We start from the raw sequence: 18,860 nt of genomic DNA on the forward strand, positions 1-18,860 counted from the left end.
GAAATGCTTTTTAATAATTTGAATATTTATTTCATCAAATACTTGCACATAAATATATTTATATAGAGATGTCTGTATAAGGGTATACATTTGGGTTAAATATGTTTTGTATAAATTGTGTAATTCTTTGTATTCGCACATTCAACTGCCAAAGAGCAGATTTGTTTTAACAATAGCCACTTAGGTACATTTGCGGTCAACGGTCGAATGCAGTTCAAAACACAAAAACAACATCTAAAAAATGCGTTTCGATATTGGCCGAGTTTAATACATTTCTCTTTCTGTATATACGATTTATGGATTGTATATAGGATGGTGGAGATCAGCATATCAATTTTCACTTCATATATTTCGTTTGCATAGATTAGGCAACTCAAGCTAAAACAACATTGAAAAAATGCATTTTCTAAATATTTAATGTTCAATTAATTTTCATTTTAACGATAACGGTAAGTTTCTAGTTATTGTCCTTAGATTTTTTGTTGGATATTCGATTTCCGTTAAGATATACATATTGATTGGCTTCAATCAGAATTTCAGTTTGCACTCTTAATTGACTCCTGCCGCATCATCATCATCATCATCATCATCATATGGAGGGCATCTCGACGAACCACTAACAATTCCCAGCCAGCTTTGCGATCAAAATAAAACTAAATGAAACGTGTTTCGTTTTGGTTTGGTGTGTAAAAAACTCAAGTCTTTTTAGTGTAAACTAAACTAAAATCGCGAAAATAAAAATCACAAATCGTTAAAGAATTTCGCACTATAGGCTAAGGACGATGCACGCACACAAAACTTGATATTAGCTGCTCTGGCTGCCTCTGTGGATCCTCTTTAGGATGTCGCGATGACGCCACCAGGTCCTGGAAGCCCACTGGGACGGCCGGTCAGATAGGAATCGACCTGTCGTGCGGCCTGGCGACCCTCGGTAATGGCCCAGACGACCAGCGACTGGCCACGCCGGCAATCTGCAAAGGACAGAAGATAAATTAACATTTTTGTTATGCAAAGATACAGAAATCATTCAATGATTGATGTGATTAACTCTTAATACTAAGCCTATTACTTAGTAGACATAAAACTGACCTCCTGCCGCAAAGACCTTGGAGTTCGAGGTGCCATACTGTCCGTTGGATGCCTTGATGTTGCCGCGCGGGTCCAGCTCCAGGCCCAGTTCGCTCGGCACCGTCTTCTCCGGACCCAGGAAGCCCATGGCCAGGAGAATAAGGTCTGCGGGGAAGTACTTCTCCGAACCGGCCACCTCCTGCATGCGCCACTGGCCCGTTTCCGTCTTGGTCCACTCAACCTCGACGGTGTTCACGCCCTTGATGGCTCCATTTTCGCCCACGAACTCCTTGGTGGTGGTGCAGTACTGGCGCGGATCTTTGCCCCACTTCAGCTTCACCTCCTCGTGACCGTAGTCCACGCGGAAGACCTTCGGCCACTGAGGCCAGGGGTTGTCCTGAGCACGCTTCTGTGGCGGTTCCGGAAGGATCTCGAATGTAGTGATACTCTTGGCGCCTTGACGCAACGACGTGGCAATGCAATCGCATCCGGTATCGCCACCGCCGATGATGATCACATTCTTGCCAGCGGCAGATATTATATCATTCTTTCCGCCCAGCTGCTTCTTCTGCTGCGCCTCCAGGAATTCCATGGCAAAGTGAATGCCCTTCAGGTCACGGTTGGCGAGCGGCAAGTCACGTGGCCAGGTGGAGCCAGTGGTGAGGAGGACGGCATCATACCTGTTGAAAATTTCGAGAGTAATAAGTACAGGTGTTTTAGACTAAATATTCTATTAAAACTTGAGGACTGATTTAACCCAATCATGGCAAAATCGTCAAAAATCAGCTAGATCACCTAAAATGTTCAATTATACTTACTCCTGCAGCAGTTGCTCGGCCTTGAGGTCCTTGCCCACATGGACATTGGTGCGGAACTCGATACCCTCGTCAGCCATCAGATCTACCCGCCGCTTGACCACCTCCTTGGAAAGCTTCATCGTGGGAATACCATACTGCAAAAGTCCACCAACGCGATCGTTGCGCTCAAAAACGGTGACAAAGTGACCGGCGCGGTTCAGCTGCTGCGAGGCGGCCAAGCCGGAAGGTCCTGATCCCACAATCGCAACTCGTTTGCCAGTGCGCACTTCCGGAATCTCTGGCTTAATCCAGCCCTGCTCGAAGGCATGATCGATGATGGCGCATTCGATGTTCTTGATCGTTACAGCTGGCTCGGAGATGCCCAAAACGCAGGAACCCTCGCAGGGAGCGGGGCATACTCGACCAGTGAACTCCGGGAAGTTGTTGGTCTGCAGCAGTTGACGCAGAGCCTCCTGCCACTCGCCGTGGAAAACGAGGTCGTTCCACTTGGGAATGATGTTACCGAGCGGACAGCCCGTGGAGTTGGACTGACAGAAGGGCACACCGCATTCCATGCATCGAGCTGCTTGAACCTTGAGGTTCTTGCGCACATGTGGGAAGTTGTAGACTTCATCCCAATCCTTCTGTCGCTCTCCAGCATCTCGGTACGGAGCCGATTCCCTCTTGTACTTTACAAAGCCACGGGTCTTGTCCAGGACGCGATCGGCACGCTTCTGCTCGAGCACCACGTCCTGAATCGCTTCCTCAATGTCCTTGATGTGCGGTTCATGCTTTCCGTTTCCATTCTCGATGGCGGACTTCAGGGGCTGCTCCACTGCTTGTTGTTCGGCCATGTCCTTTAGAGCCTTTTGGTATTCATACGGGAAGACCTTGACAAACTTGCCCTGGGCTTCGGCCCAGTTGTCAAGCAACTCCTTGGCCACCTTCGAGCCTGTCTTCTCAATGAAATCAGCCAACAGTTCCTTGACGAGCAGCACATCCTTCTCAATTTCCAACGGCAGGAGTTCCACACTTTCCGGGTTTACCTTGGGCTTAAAGGAACCATCTAAATCGTACACATAAGCAATACCGCCGGACATGCCAGCGGCGAAGTTTCGTCCCGTAAGACCGAGGATAACCACTACACCGCCAGTCATGTATTCACATCCGTGATCGCCCACACCTTCAACAACGGCGGTTACACCAGAGTTTCGTACGCAGAAGCGTTCGGAGGCAATACCGCGGAAATAGGCAGTTCCCTCAGTGGCTCCATACAAGCAAACGTTGCCCACGATAACATTGAGATGTGATTCGAAGGGAACCGTATCTTGTGGCATGATGACAACATTACCACCGCAAAGACCCTTGCCCACATAATCGTTGGCATCGCCCTTCAATGTCACATTAACACCCCGCGCCAGGAACGCGCAGAAGCTCTGACCAGCGGAACCCTCCAGGAAGATGTCGATGCTCTTGCCAGCGGGCAAGCCAGCCTCTCCATATTTGCTGTAGATTATAACAAATTAGATTATGATCACCTTGTTAACAGACTTAATCCTACCATGCAATATGATAGCTCAGAGTAGAACCAAAGGCTCGCTCCTCATTGTGGATGCGCATCTTGACGGTTACATTATCGTCTGCTCCACTGAATATTTGCTGAGCCTTGGCAATTAGTTCGTTGTCGGAACGCTTCTCCAGCTGGAAGTCCTGCTTTACGGAACCTCCAACGATGTTCGTGCCGGGACGCAGTTCCAAAGCTGGCTGCAGGAGCAACTTGAGGTCCAGGTTACTAGCCTTGGCATCGCGTTGACTGGCCACGCGCAATAAATCGGTGCGACCAATCAGATCCTGGAACTTTCGAATGCCCAATCCAGCCATAATTTTGCGAATCTATAAAAATAGTCAAATGATTAGTCTAATTTATAGAAGCTATGGGAAATATAAGCTTACATCCTCGGCCAGCATGAAGAAGAAGTTGATAACATGCTCTGGTTTACCCGTGAACTTCTTGCGCAGCTCCGGATCCTGGGTGGCAATGCCCACGGGACAGGTGTTCAAGTGACACTTGCGCATCATAGTGCAGCCTTTAAAGAGTATTATACTTATAACACAGAGTATAAAAGTAATGGCCACAACTTACCCATGACGATCAATGGAGCAGTACTGAAACCAAACTCATCAGCACCCAGCAGTGCAGCCACAACCACATCGAATCCTGTGCGGAGCTGTCCATCAGCCTGAACAATCACACTGCGGAAGGTTCATCCAAACAAAATCCAGATCCAGACCGTTTATAGTGGGAAGACACGACATAAAAAGGAAGGCAATGTTAGCAAATTCAGCCCCGGGTAAGAATCAATGTAATGAGAAGAAATTACGAATGGAGCACAGCGCGACGAACGTGATCGAGTGAGCGAGTGAGTGGAGTGGAGTAGAGCGAGTGGACTGGAGTTTGGATTTGGACTGGATCGATCGAATCGTGTTTTACAGCTGTTTGGAAGCGGGTTTCTGTAGCTAGGATCTGGAGATCAGTTGAGTGATACTCATTACTTCAAAGGTCTCTGTCCAAAGAATGCGCTACTTCTTCATTTTGAATGGATCGATCTTTCACTGTATCCGTTTCCTCACACTGGATCATGTCCATGGGTTCGCAATCGAGACATCTTTCATTTGTCAGATTTCAAAGAATTTGAAATTCTCATTGAGCGCTCTTCCGCTGGACAAGATTCGCCTTCCCCAAGCGCCGTGTCATCGTCCTCCTGCCCACCGCCCACTGGCCACATGTACGAGGAGTTTCAATGGGGTTGTGTAGGGGGATCAGCCCAACTTTCCGATGATCAATGGATCTCTGCTTTTGGGAATACATGTTCTGAACAGGTTTTCCAACGCTGTCATCTGGATAACCAGGCACTTTCAGTAATGTATCGGTTCATGATTAGTAACAACAAGAGGAGAGAGCGGGAATGGCTCTGTGCCGGCTTCTCCTGGTCGGAAACTTACCGTGATCGTAGATTATTTAGCACCAGCACCTGATGCGTCTCGGCCACACCCAGCTCCCAGGGTAATCCGGCATTCTTAATGCCTGTCCAGGAGCTAGCACCGGTACCACCATCATGTCCAGAGATTACAATGTGCTCGGCTTTGCCCTGTTGTAATAAGAAAATTCTTCAAGAGACTTATTACCTTTCTAATGCATTCGCAAACCTACCTTGGCAACACCGGAAGCGACGACACCAACGCCCACTTCGGACACCAGCTTTACACTGATGCGTGCATTTGGATTGGAGCATTTAAGATCATAGATCAGCTCAGCCAGATCCTCGATCGAGTAGATATCGTGATGAGGAGGAGGTGAGATTAGGCCCACTCCGGGTACGGACTTTCGGGTCTTGGCAATATCCTTGGTCACCTTGTAGCCTGGCAGCTCGCCACCCTCACCAGGCTTGGCGCCCTGAGCCATTTTGATCTGCAGATCATCGGCATTAGCCAGGTAAGATGCGGTCACGCCGAAACGTCCCGAAGCCACCTGCTTGATGGCTGAGCGACGACTGTTGTTTGGATCTTGGTCTGGATAGCAAATTATAAATAAATATTGATTAGTTTACTAACTGATAGGGATATACTTTGTGACTCACTTAAATAACGATCTGAGTCCTCGCCACCTTCACCAGTGTTGCTCTTGCCGCCAATGCGATTCATGGTGATCGAAAGTGTTTGATGAGCCTCCAGTGAGATGCTGCCAAAGCTCATGGCACCAGTGGCAAAGCTATATGGGTCGCACATAAAGAAAGAGACTTTAACATCAGCAAGTATACATGTGGACTTGAACCTACCGCTTGACAATCTCGCTGGCGGGCTCCACCTCGGAGATATCTATACTTTGCCGATCTGTAACAAACTCCAGCTGTCCGCGAAGAGCACACTTCTTCACACTATCCAGAGTGGTTTTCTTAAAAGCTTCAAATGCATCCAGATTCTTATTTACGGCCGCTTCCTGCAGGCTGCCAATGGAGGATGGCTCGTTAATGTGAGCTTCGCCACCGTGACGCCAGTGGTACTGGCCAGGATTCCGCAGGATGCGTGTGTCCGGCGTTGCTTTGCCATAGGTTAGTTGATAGCGTTGAAGGCCCTCCTTAGCCAGTATCTCCAGGGTAACTCCACCGATGCGACTTTGTGTGCCGCGGAAGCACTTGGCCACCAGGTCGGAACCCAATCCCACAGCCTCGAAGATCTGGGCGCTCTTGTACGATTGCAAAGTGCTGATGCCCATTTTGGCCATTACTTTTGCGATTCCCGTATCAATAGCTTGGGCATAAGCGGCATAGATCTGCTTGTCGTTAACCTCAGGCGCAATTACTCCATCATCACGCAGAGCCTGGGCCAGTTCAAAAGCCAGATATGGACAAATGGCATCCGCTCCGTAGCCAAGGAGTACGCAAATATGGTGAACTTCGCGGGCCTCAGCAGTTTCCACCACAATGCCCACCTTCATGCGCTGCAGTGTCTCAATCAGATGATGATGCAAGGCGCCGAGGGCCAAAAGGGCTGAGACTGCCACCTTACCATCGATTCCCGCTCCACGATCGGAGATCACCAACAACTGATAGCCAGCTTGAGCTGCAGCATATCCTTCGCGGCAGATACGATCGATGGCATCGATATAACCCTGAACGCCTTCGTTATACTGGAATGTTATGTCCAAGACTTTGGTCCGCCAGCCGCGGTGCGTATTCCGCTTGAGCAGCTGGGTATCTGGAATGCTCAGTATGGGATTGGTGAGCCAAATGCGATGCACCTGCTGAGCCGATGGCTGCAGAAGATTCGCCTCCGGACCGAGAGGACACTGCATCGACATGACCACCTTCTCGCGGAATGGATCGATAGGCGGATTGGTTACCTGGGCGAAGAGCTGCTTAAAGTACTCATACGGTATGGGCTGGAAGTTGGAGAGGCATGCCAGCGGGGCATCATTACCCATGGAGCCAAGGGCTTCCTTTCTGTAAAACGATAAATGGATTATCTTTATGTTATTAATAATTACTCAAATTATCTAATTACTTGTTCTTAAACATGGGAATGAGCAGCATATTGACCGTTTCCGTGGAATAACCGAAAAGAGAGAGCCTGGGATCGAAGATGCCCCTCTCGGAGGCGGGCAACTTGGCCAGCTCATCAACAGGAGGAGTATTCAACACATTGGCGTTGCGAATCTCATCCAAGGTAATCTATTTCGATATAAACAAAATTATTAGTTTTTGCGAAATATTTATAATTATATTTAAATGCAACATGCAAAATGAAACGCAACGGGAAGGCAAAAACTAGGATCTACACTACTTTTGGGAGGCCAAAGGACAAAGGATAGGATCTAGGGCTATCTGGGTTGGTTAACTCACCATCTGCATCGGTTCCACAACAAAAATACACATAGATTGAGATTAGGGGATAGCGTGAGAGAGAATGGACAAATTTAGACCAAAGATTATTATTTTTATTAGTTTTCCGATTGGGTGTCTGGAGATGAGTTTGTGTTTTTAAATGATTAGTGGAAATTGACCCTGTGAGCCTGAGATGTGTATAGTAATATAGTATAGGTGGCTGGATTTGTGGCGCACAGATCTTGAAAGCTCCGTTAAAACTTAGAACATTTTCGAGTAACAATACCATGGATAAATATTCTTATAGCAAAATTTGATCAATATATCTTTTTGTATTTTTTAATTTAGGATAGAGTTACTGAAAACATTCTAACGATTGTACTCCACCGAGTCTTTCATCATACCACATGTGACGACCAAACCTTAACTCACCTTCTGCTGCAGCCACTCGGAATGAGGCCTAGACTTGGCTATCTTGGCCTTCAGCTCGATGTCCTGGATGAGCTTCTTCTCCTTGGTGTCCACCAGCAACATCCTTCCAGGCTTCAAGCGGCTCTTCAGGGTCACCTGCGATGGATCCACATCGTACACACCCACCTCAGAAGCCATGACCAGCACGTTCTCCTTGGTCACATAGAAACGCGATGGACGCAGTCCATTACGATCCAAAACGGCGCCAATGTAGCGACCATCGGTGAAGCTAATAAGAGCCGGACCGTCCCAGGGTTCCATGACACAGGCGGCCCACTGGTAGAAGTCACGCTTCTCCTGCGGCATAGTCTTGTCATTCTGCCATGCCTCCGGCACCATGGTCATCACCGATTCCGGCAACGACCTGTCGCTGGCCATGGTGAGGAACTCCAGCACGCAATCGAAGCTGCCGGAATCGGAGAGATTCGGCTCCACCACTGGGTACAGTTTCTTCAGCTGATCCCCAAACAGATCCGACTGCATGACACCCTCGCGGGCCTTCATGAGGTTCACATTTCCCCGAAGCGTGTTGATCTCACCATTGTGGGCCAGGACTCGCAGAGGATGAGCCCTTTCCCAACTGGGAAAGGTGTTGGTGGAGAAACGAGTATGGACCAATGCCAAATAGGTTTCGAACTCTGGATCCTTCAGGTCAGTGTAGTAATCCCACAGCTGGTCGGAAGTGAAGAGACCCTTGTAGACCACTGTGCGATCGGACAGGGAGCAGATGTAGAACCGTCGCCCCGGCTTGATCAACTCATGGCTGGCCCTCTTCCTAAGGACGAAAACCTGCCGTTCGAAGGCCTTCTCATCGCTTCCGGCTGGACGACGCACAAACACCTGACGGGACAGGGGTTCCGACTTGCGGGCCACCACGCCAATGGCCGACTGATTGGACGGCACAGTGCGCCAGGCAATCACCTCCAATCCAAGACTCTTGGCCAGATCATCGAACTCCTTCTCGGCAGCTGCATGCTGAGCCTCATCCAGGTAGAAAATGCCCGTGGCATAGTCACCCAACTCCGGCAAGGTTACACCCTGCTTGGCACTGCAAACGGAGAATATGTAGGGTTAGTTGAGTTTGAGGGATATGCAGAGTTGAATTTGTCATAGCTTATGAACAGTTTTTTAAGATTTTAAAGGAATTTCACGGAATCAGACTACCGATTTGTCAACGTTTAAGCATTTTTCCATTATATTCATTCCGAGCTCCAGTATTAATGCGCCATTAAGTCGCTCTCCGCAACTGGCGCAAGTCAATCCAAGTCACCCAGTTCAGTTACTCAGTCATTCATTCATCGCGCCATTCCATTGAGTGCTGGTGACGAAACGAGTCCGCCACAAGTCGCACCTTATCAGCATCTCTCTATGGAGAAGCTGTCAGCGAACCAGCCGTCACAACCTGATGGAACCAATCCCATACCTCCCCTATTCCGTCTACCGATGCGCATTATTCGCCTGTCCACCTGTTTTCGTTATTCAAGCATGCATTCGTACACTGCGAGAAAGCCGTATGAACACACATAATTTGCCATACTCATATTTTTTTTTTAAACTATACTATAATAGACATAAAAATTTGGATTTCAACACAAATGGAAAACTGTAAATGCAAAGTTTTTTCCCAGGTGCAATTGAGATTGAACTGAGCTTATATGTCTGTAGCTAAACTGCGTTCTTATTACGTCTCAGAATTCCGGTCGAACCGATGGGCGGCGTACTGTTTAAGTGTTTTGCCATAATTTCGCAATTAGTCCAAGACTTGAAGCCGGTCCTTGAACTTGGCAATCACCGACTTGTTGCGTTGCTTTCAGATCGCAATCTTCTTTAAGGCTCTTGACCGTTTGCACGTGCGTGTCTAGAGTGAATTTCTTTCTTCTCGATTGGGTCACAATTTGTTGACCAAAGCGAATCTCCGAATCGTCCAGAATACCCCGAAATTGCTCGGACATATCAATAAAGCCGTAGGCTAGACGCTAATTTAACTAGATTTATGGGACTGTCGTGCGACATTACGCGTTTTAATGACCCAACCAGTTGTGAAAATTCATCTGTCACCTCCTCCTATTTGTGTATATTATATATAGTATATACTCGGGCATCAGACGGCTGCTCTACTAATTAAATAGCAAATAGTTGCAAATTCGCGCCATTGATTAGCGCATATTGAGTTGTAAATCGCTTGGACAGTGTCGTTTTTATTAGCTGGGGTTCGGGAAATGGCTTGGAACGCATTAAAATCAATCGGTTCCATTGGAAACTATCAACCATTTTCAAAGATTCTAAAAGCAGCACCTAGCAACCGAAAGAGCATAACAAATTTAACTGATATATTTAATAAAGGTCAGCGTAATTGAGCTCTGATTAAACTGCTTAAAATCATAGAGGTCTTTTGCCTTATTTGACTTTGATTTGAGCGATTTAGGTCAGTTAACCTTAATAAACTTTTCAAATATTATTTTTATGATTTTTTTTTTTTCAACCGTTTCAAATGCCTAATTGAACCTCTCGGTCTCGGTTTAAAGTTCTAGGAAATACAATAAAAACTTTATACCTATTATTTGCAATTAATTGTTTAAAGTTTTCAAATCTTTCTTCATTTAGAATATCTGAATCTTACCCAACCAAACCTCATTACTATGCACATCTGGTACACTGGATTAAGTGAAGAACCACCCGAGGGGTACGAATAGGGGACCTTGCCGTGTTTTTCCATTTGGCGTATTTGAGCTAAATAATGTAGAATAATTTGCACAAAGTAATTGGCTGCAAATGGCTTCTATTCTGCTATCCACTTAGACTGGTCCCTAAAAACATCGTTTAGTCCCATATATAGCCAATTAAAATAAATAAATATATATATTACGGCTACGTATGTTTACCGATTCTGGGCAAAGCGTGACGAAAACAAGAACCGTGCCAAAAGCTGACGAAATAAACAGAAAACAAAATACATAGGTCGGTCGGGAGCAGAGAGCAGATGTTGGATTGTCGGATCTCTATAGGTAGGCAAATACTCCTCGACATATGTACATACATACATTCTATATGTACTTGTATGTGAGCGCCACTGGTCGTGGATATGATATATCTTTGTGTTCCTGTGGATGTGCCTCATTTTAACAAACTATTTTTGACATGCTCGATCATTTCCCCACGGTACTTTGAAATTCAGCAAATAAAGGGACATCAATGTTGAGATCCTCCCTTAAACCAGAAAGTACATTAAGTGTTTATCATTAATAAATTGTATATCGCAATTGAATTGGCTAAGCTAAGTGATCTTTCTTCTATTACTGCATATAACTGCAAATAAAAGACAATTTACTGATACTTTAAAAGGAAAAATCAATCTTACGTGTATTATCGATTATACTTCTCGGAGGAATAAATTAACTTTGTTATATAATCATTATACTCGTTTTAATAATGATTGAGTAAGTTATTATTATGAATTATAATTATTATTGAAGAAAGAGTAAATATGAGGTTATTGCCTCTATTGAACCAACTTAATCTCAAATGAATTATACTTTTATTAAGAGAATAGATCTCAACAGCTTTGAGCTATTTTCGTATTTCGCGCACGAGATCGCGGCGATATTGCTCCGTCATTTCACCCTGCCCATCGACAAGTCCCGTGTTCGTTCCGTGTAAGCAGTTCGTTCATCAATGGTGCCAGAGGAACCGGCACAAATAAACATATGTATATTCGATGCTATATCTATATATATAAATATATTAGTGATACTTACAGAGCCTTCGAGTAGAGTCCGTGAGGAATGGAAGCCAAGACGCCAGCGCCATCGCCGGTGTCATTGTCGCAGGCGCAGGCGCCGCGGTGATTCATCCGTTCTGAGAGGGTCTGGGCATCACGTAGAATCTATGTGTGAAACAAAAATCTTTTCAGCTTACATTCATCGCTTTTAATTTCAATACGTAGACTTAAATAAATGAAACATTTACTTATAAATAAAGCAAATCAAATAAAATGCATGTGTATATCTAAACGGATAGAACACAGTTGCTATGAATAAAACAAAAGTATAGAACGGTATATAATGGTTTGGTTTTGAGTATTGAAATAAGTTTGTAAAAGAATCTTGAACAACTTCATAATAAAGATATTAAAACACTTGGATGTCATAAAGTTTTGGTTTCAGGATCGAAAGGATGTATATGCTGGATCCTTACCTTGTGAGAGCGTTTGCCATCGATGGCCACGATAAAACCGACTCCGCAGGCCTCGTGCTCGTTCTGGGGATCGTAGAGTCCCTGTTTTCCAGGTGCCTCCCATGGCATTTGCTGCTGCTGCTCCTCCTGAACATCCTGATCCTGCTGTCCGTTCAAATGCAGTTCATTCGATTCTTCGAAGTTATCGCCGCTGCCACCAATGGCCGAACTATCGAAATTATCGGAATCACCGATGGTAATCGCTGATGTTGTTGTTGCCTCAACAGTTGCACATTCAAATTCGCAATTGTCAGTGATTGTTGGTGCCATTATACGTTGTTACCGTTGCACTTGCTGAAAATCTCTCGGGATCTAATTTGGTTTCACTCGATTTTAATTGGATCTGCACTGCGTTCAATTAGCGTGTTCACACCGTTTAAGTTAACAGTTATTTCTGGTTGAATTAGCACAGTTAGTTCAGTTTATATTTGCCTGCAAAAAAAATAGTACAAATAAATTGCAATTTTATTCCACTTATTTTGTAGCGCTGTTGCACTTGAAACTGATTTTTGCACGTTGCTCAGCTATTTGTATCGCCATTCGTTTTACACTATTTTCAAACACACACACACACATACATTTATGCACTGCTAGATATTTTAGGTAACTATTTCTATTTTATCCCGTTGCTGGCACACGCGACACTGACGGCTGCTCACAAGCGAATGAGCGACGTTCGAGCAGCGCAGCAGCGTAGAGCCCCACAGCCCCCAAGATCGCGATCGGACTCTCTCCTCGAAAAGGTGGGGAGCACTCGTCCCCACGATCGCTCGACTATATAGTATCTCCCTCTCTCTCCCGAGTTGCGCACGCAATCAGAGGCCTGATTCAATTCTGAATCAATATCATGTAATGCAATTGTGCTTATCAGAAAAGTATTTACAGGAGAGTTCCAGTAATTAAAAACATGAGAATTGCTATTTTTATATTTTACTTTTTAAAATATATTACTTATATCTTCTTGAGTAATTTTGTTTTTATTGCGTATTTTAGCGGCATTTTTTTCCTTCTCACAAACGAATAGCTGTAGTTGTTCGCATTCTCCAGAGCTTTGTTTACCCTTTAGTTTTCTAAGCACCTTTTCAGTTGAATGGGCTTGCTAAATTGCTCCCCAATAGACAGTTCGACGATCGATGATAGATCGTGCAATTGATTGACAGTGTGGTTGAACAATCATTGCATCCAGAAGTGGAACCTTGAATACCTTGAATGGGCGCATGTACGTAATGCAACAAAATCGCCCCATATTTACACTTTTTTTATCGAACTAGGAACGGCAGCGGTCTATAATCGTTAAACGTTATCAAATGCAATGGCGAAATGATTTATACGGCGTCACAGTGGACATGCATGACAATAACAAAATGCTTTTAAATGTGATTTGCAATAAATTCGTTTGAGCAAAGCAATTTCAAATATGCAAAACAAACAACCGAATGAGTTTTGTTTTTCAGCAAAATACCGATAGCTAGCTGTTGTTAAAGGATTATAATTTTAGATATTTTGTGTTAAATTCCAAGATCTTTGACAGATCAGCTCGACAATTATTAATTGTCGCACAAGGCACAATAATATAATTTACATATCTCTCTATGGGGTCTTTCAACTTTCGGCCAGAGAAATGCATTTGAAAATACGCATTTGTTCGAAACACTTTTTGCTCTTTTTGAGCGACGATATAAATAGATTCTCCATAGGAAGAATTGTTGGTCCCGAACTCATTTTCAAAATTTTCCACTGCTTGTTGCGCTTGATTAAATTTTTAGCAAATACCTTCTTCCCAAAATAGTACATAATTTAGTGGCATTCGTTTAATTAGTCCCACATAAAGTTATCAATCAAAAGCCCAAGTGTCTACAAAAAAAAAAAAAAAAAAAAAAAACAGAAGTGCTAGATTAGTTCCAAGTACATGGATTCGGTTCCCTTGCTCTATAAGAAATCGTTTCCCATCGTATCAAAGACTTTCTATTGTGCTCTAGAGGCGGCGACTGAATCAAGAGTCGCATGAATTATAGGCAAGTTCAAAGTCTCAGAGAGCGATCGGAATTATCTGGCCGGGGCTACAACGTCACATCGCAATCTTCGGCGAACCATTCGGGTGACACATTCTCCCGTCTCGCCACTTGGGGCATTTAAAGAGGAGCCGGCCATATTATGGGGGGTACGGAACCGGTTCCCGGCTGCACCTCCAAGATAAGTGCCGAAAATTTGTCAGGCGAGATAACATTCTCTATTGCGAAGAATCTACCTGCTTACAGAGTACGGTGGGTATATGTGATCATGCGTTGATTGTTGATTCTTAATTATTCAGTATTTAATTTAGATATATGAACAAAAGGGTTCATTGATATAAACTAGTTGATTCATAAGAAAGAATAGGTTAAATTGGAAAAAGTTACTTTATAATGGAATGTGCAGCTTTTTTTTTTTAACAATATCTATATTATGCACAAGGGGTATTAACAATTTCGATTAGCATCTTCATCCGAACTTCTTGTGTTTCTTAGATCTTTTCTTTTTATTTCGCTTTGGTATCAGGCGTTTAGCATGTGCCAGCCGAGTGTCTGCGCCTGAAGGGAAAGAGGAAGTCGAAATTCTCATTCACTATGTTTTATTTTCTTTTTTATAAGTTAATAAACTTTGGCATACCGCTCGCCCGTGTCCACCCCTGCGATTTCATACAGCAGATAAGACTCATTCACGGCACTAGCACGAAAAGCCTAATGGCACAGTGAACTTCACTTGGGGGTTTTGGGGTTTGGGAAGGTTTTTTCCTTTCCGATTCCAATGGGTATGGGACCCAACCCAGCGCAGAGATTACGGCGTTCCATTGGGGGGAGCCATGCCACAAGGCGTTATTCACGATTTGCATGCGTGATAGCGGGGAATGGTCTATAAATATACACATGTTCGATTTCTGGCTGCAGGCGTAATACAATCACGGAGTGATAAGAATTGTGAAACGCAAAAATGTGACGTAGATGGGACAATAGCCCTCAACGTGTCTCAATATCTATATCTATCTATGATCTGATTTATCTGATTTGGGTGCAGTGGAAAAGTTTTGACCTAAGATAACATCAAAACCGAGTCGCAAAAAGTACGATATACGAAAGAAGAAATTTTGGTAGCTTATTATGGCACCGCAGAGAGTCAATAAAACTTGATAATCATGACTTGAATAAAACGCATATCTGCGTTTGTGTGTGCAGAAGCAAAGGTTGTAGTAAAGTCGTATGTTCTTATTATAGAAGAGATAAAATATGCAAAAGAGCCACGTTAAGCCATCAAAGATATATTAGATACTCATGGAAAACCGCAAAAACAAATGCTTAATCACTATGTGTTGATCATGACGCAAGGATAAAAATGGATTTCAAATCTATGAGAGGTTTAAAAACCTTTTCACAACTTCATATCTGTCATCCGGATTGACAACTTATCAATATTCCTATTTAATTTCCTTCAAATTTCCGCCGTTCTAATTGCATAACTTTCCGAGTGCGTCAGACCAATAGATGGCTATTTTCAGAGTTCACAATAATGCTGGCAAAACGGATATATATATGTATCCATAAGAACCAGCCCGCTGACGGTCGGAACATAAATTCCTGCGGAATTATCGATCACGTGTCGAATGGCATTTGCAAATTGTTTTGACATTTCATCCGACTAAGAGAGCAGTTAGTTCGTTTAATTATTTCCTACTAATTGGTGGAGACACCCTGTTCTTAAGTCCGATCCCAAGTCAACGTAAATATTTTCACTTCCATTTCGACAGAAGGAAAGAGGAGAAAAAATAAAGAAACGAAATTGAATATAGCAAACAAGTCTGCAGACTACCAGATGAGAATAGATCGCACAATGGAGGAGCGACCGGATGATACGGAGAGATATGTATATGTAGCCATAGATATAGCCAGCACCATTGCGTTCCATTGGCTCAAAGCCCAAAATGCGACAGCCGCGTGTGGCCCACATCCACAAACATAGGAGAGATATCCGTGCATTACGATAAGTACGCACATCTATAGATATTCAACGCAGATATTATATACTTATGATGTAAACAAGACCAGGCAACAAGTTTCAATAACCCCGAACGCAGAAATAAACAAATAAATTATGCGTCGACAACGTTGCGTGTGGTTAGTACGCTAAGTGATGGGGCATGCCACGGGACCATTATCGTGGGATAATTACAATAGGCGGTCCTAATGGGTGCCAGGATCCCACACAATGACAAGACCATTAGCCCCACCCAAGAACTTTCTTCCGTTGCACAATCTAAAAAAAACGGTGGAAAACCCAACTCCGGTAGCCGCCGACGCTATAAACTTTATTTTCCAGCGATTTACGATATAGCCTAGGCCAAAATTGAAAAGGGGGATCCATTGGGGGGGTGGTTATATTGCCGCTATAAATGCGCATTATCTGACCCGGCTGGGCGCTTATCAGGCAGTCGGGGCCAACTTCATTGGTACCCCCGTTGTTTTATGGCCTCCAACCTGTGCACTTGAGTCAGCTGTGCAAAGTTTTCGCCGCGGATTCCGATTCCGAAAGGGATCACCTCAATTGCTTTAAAAATAGCAACAATTGGTTTTCATTATCGGACGGTCGCGTGTTTAATTAGAGAATCAACTGTGCATCTTGCGGTTGGTTTTTTTATTGCGCCTCGGAATTACGTATTAGTAATTACAATTATGAGAACTTTTTTATCTACACTCACAGCGGGCTCTAGAGCTGATAATTAGCCTTGTTCGAAAGCCCTTATAATAACAAAAAATCAGTCAATTTGCTGATAACTCACTTTAGCTTTGATTAAATGATAAAGATCAATAGATCGAAGGGCCGTTCTTACACTAAAGTAAAATATTTTGGTAACTAATTAAACTTGAACCATTGAAGGTCCAAGTTAAATTTGTATATGATAAGTGCTAATCGATGGTCAATTATCATGGCTTCTATAATCGTGCACTACTGTCAAACATCAAAGGCATTCATGTTTAGATTTCAGATATTAAGAAATTTAATTAAATTAACTTCTTTAAATATGGTTTCAGAAATATTTGGACTTTACTACGTACCAAGCACTTATTCTTATGATTTAGCATTGAAAAGTTTCCAATTGCTCAGTTTATTTTCCCCATAAATTTCTGTCTGTCCGGAGAAATTTATCGCAGCTGCTTGCTATTTATGGCATAGGTGCGGTCCGCTCCCCACCACCGCCCGCTAATTGCGACGGGACTATCGTTTGCAGTCAATAAACAAGCAACATCGCAATTTACATTAGTTTCCAATGACCGTATCTGGTTGGGATGGGATTGCACATTTTGGGTACGTTGCCAGGCCCTCGCAATCCCCCCCAATCTCGCAATGTCTAGATAAACAGAGTTATGTAAATGGAAACCAAGAAAATTGCAGCGGGGAGCGATGGGGTACCGGGTATTGAGTTCTGGTCGCTTCTGTTTGCTATTTGTCATAAGAGAACTCGGGACCGTGCTTATCAGCAATCCACTCAACTACGCATACGTAATCCTCCCTATGAAATATCAATCAGTTCTAACCGCAATTGTTTAAAAGTCAGGAGCACAGAAGCCAAATATACTCACAAGAATTTGCTTAATCAATTTGTGACGGATTTCAGCATATTGTTGGACAGACGCTTTAAATCTAATAATAAATAAACTCATTTAAAAACATAACAAGCAAACATTTATGTCAAAAACATTTTGACGTTTTCGAAAAGCTTTAAAACATGTTCCTTGCAGTTTCTATTGCACATTTAACTGCTGATCAGTGAATTAGTCAATGAATGACAACAGAAAAGGTATTTTTTAGGACACAAATAAAATTTTACTGGTTTTAAAAACTTTTATTTTTTAAGGTTATGGCATCAAGAGTAATCTGATTAATATAATGCTATCATAATTGGTGGAGGCAATAACCATCAATATAACTGATTTAATTTAGAGGCTGCGACGCAATTGAAAAGTTTTCCGTTCGGGAACTCACTGAACCGATAAACCAAACTTGCGGCGCCACCATATTTCAAGCGAGACCGCAAAACATATTTAATTTCAAAGGGGATGCGGAATTTGCTTTGGGGGCATGACTACTTTGCTGACTTTTCAATAAGAATACGAATGTGTTTAGCTTTCATTTTCATCTTCACAAATCTGCGATAAGCCCGAAAAGGGCTCTAAACGCACTCAGCAGCAAAAAGGAGACTTGGTTCACACTTCCGGTAAAATCTCTGACAATCTTTTCTTAAGTCCATTGTCTACGCTTTTTATTTGCTCACTCAGTTTTGCACAATCCTTTTTAAGTGCTGGCACATAAAAACACACACATTAAGCGGTAATAAAACAAAGGCAAGAACGACGTTATCCTTTAAATTCAAGTGCAATTGAATTGTGAAAGCCTTTCTTCGTGCGGGAAAATAGCAAAATGCGGCGTTGATTGCATAACCGTTATGTCAGGAGAGCAAACCGGGCTGAGAGAGCGTACTTGGGGAAGCTGCCACCCCACACTCACCCACGCAGAGAGAAAGTTTAAATGTCAAGGGGCAGTGACGTAGTAAGGCAAACTTCGACGCCCACGTTTATAAATAGAAGGTGGAAAAAAATGTTTTTTTCATGAATATAAAATACAATGTGACAATAAGAACTTTATTCACCTTAAGATGCAGTAAATATACATAAGTGAAATGGATTTTTGTTTAATAATAATCTGTAGCACATTTTTAAGGTGTCAATATATTTTCTCAGTGTAATAAAGGACACTCAAGCACAAATACAGATACACAGTGGCTGTCATTAATTTTGATGCGGCAATTAGGCAGAGCGATTTGCGGCATTCGGTAGCCACAGACTTTCAGCAGTCACTGTTCTCGACGAGAGGGAAATGA

At 43.5% G+C, this 18,860-nt stretch overlaps 2 protein-coding genes across 8 annotated transcripts in view; one reads left to right on the forward strand and one right to left on the reverse strand.

The window, feature by feature from the left end:
* The window catches only part of CG9674 (uncharacterized protein), a 20,159-nt gene continuing 1,299 nt past the window's right edge, over positions 1 to 18,860 (reverse strand). The window contains exons 1-16 of one of the 7 annotated variants that reach the window (NM_001275044.1): positions 12,529 to 12,617; positions 11,912 to 12,382; positions 11,473 to 11,600; positions 7,679 to 8,765; positions 7,265 to 7,267; positions 6,927 to 7,093; positions 5,702 to 6,865; positions 5,504 to 5,634; positions 5,077 to 5,435; positions 4,869 to 5,014; positions 4,009 to 4,118; positions 3,819 to 3,952; positions 3,427 to 3,758; positions 1,887 to 3,371; positions 1,090 to 1,748; positions 1 to 971 (exon numbers count right to left, since the gene is read on the reverse strand). In NM_001275044.1, the coding sequence (NP_001261973.1) occupies positions 838 to 971; positions 1,090 to 1,748; positions 1,887 to 3,371; positions 3,427 to 3,758; positions 3,819 to 3,952; positions 4,009 to 4,118; positions 4,869 to 5,014; positions 5,077 to 5,435; positions 5,504 to 5,634; positions 5,702 to 6,865; positions 6,927 to 7,093; positions 7,265 to 7,267; positions 7,679 to 8,765; positions 11,473 to 11,600; positions 11,912 to 12,220 (6,348 nt within the window). In that variant the 5' untranslated portion in view covers positions 12,221 to 12,382; positions 12,529 to 12,617 and the 3' untranslated portion in view covers positions 1 to 837. Of the gene's footprint in view, positions 972 to 1,089; positions 1,749 to 1,886; positions 3,372 to 3,426; positions 3,759 to 3,818; positions 3,953 to 4,008; positions 5,015 to 5,076; positions 5,436 to 5,503; positions 5,635 to 5,701; positions 6,866 to 6,926; positions 7,094 to 7,264; positions 7,268 to 7,678; positions 8,766 to 11,472; positions 11,601 to 11,911; positions 12,383 to 12,499; positions 12,618 to 18,860 lie in introns of those variants that run through there. The other 6 variants (NM_001259875.2, NM_001275045.1, NM_001259874.1 and 3 more) reach the window with 6 other exon arrangements.
* The window catches only part of nudC, a 14,539-nt gene continuing 13,100 nt past the window's right edge, over positions 17,422 to 18,860 (forward strand). The window contains exon 1 of the mRNA NM_001259876.1: positions 17,422 to 17,780. The gene's annotated coding sequence lies outside the window, so the exon portion shown is untranslated. The remainder of the gene's footprint in view (positions 17,781 to 18,860) is intronic.

Source organism: Drosophila melanogaster, chromosome 3L (assembly GCF_000001215.4).
Source record: "Drosophila melanogaster chromosome 3L".
NCBI classification, from domain to species: domain Eukaryota; kingdom Metazoa; phylum Arthropoda; class Insecta; order Diptera; family Drosophilidae; genus Drosophila; species Drosophila melanogaster.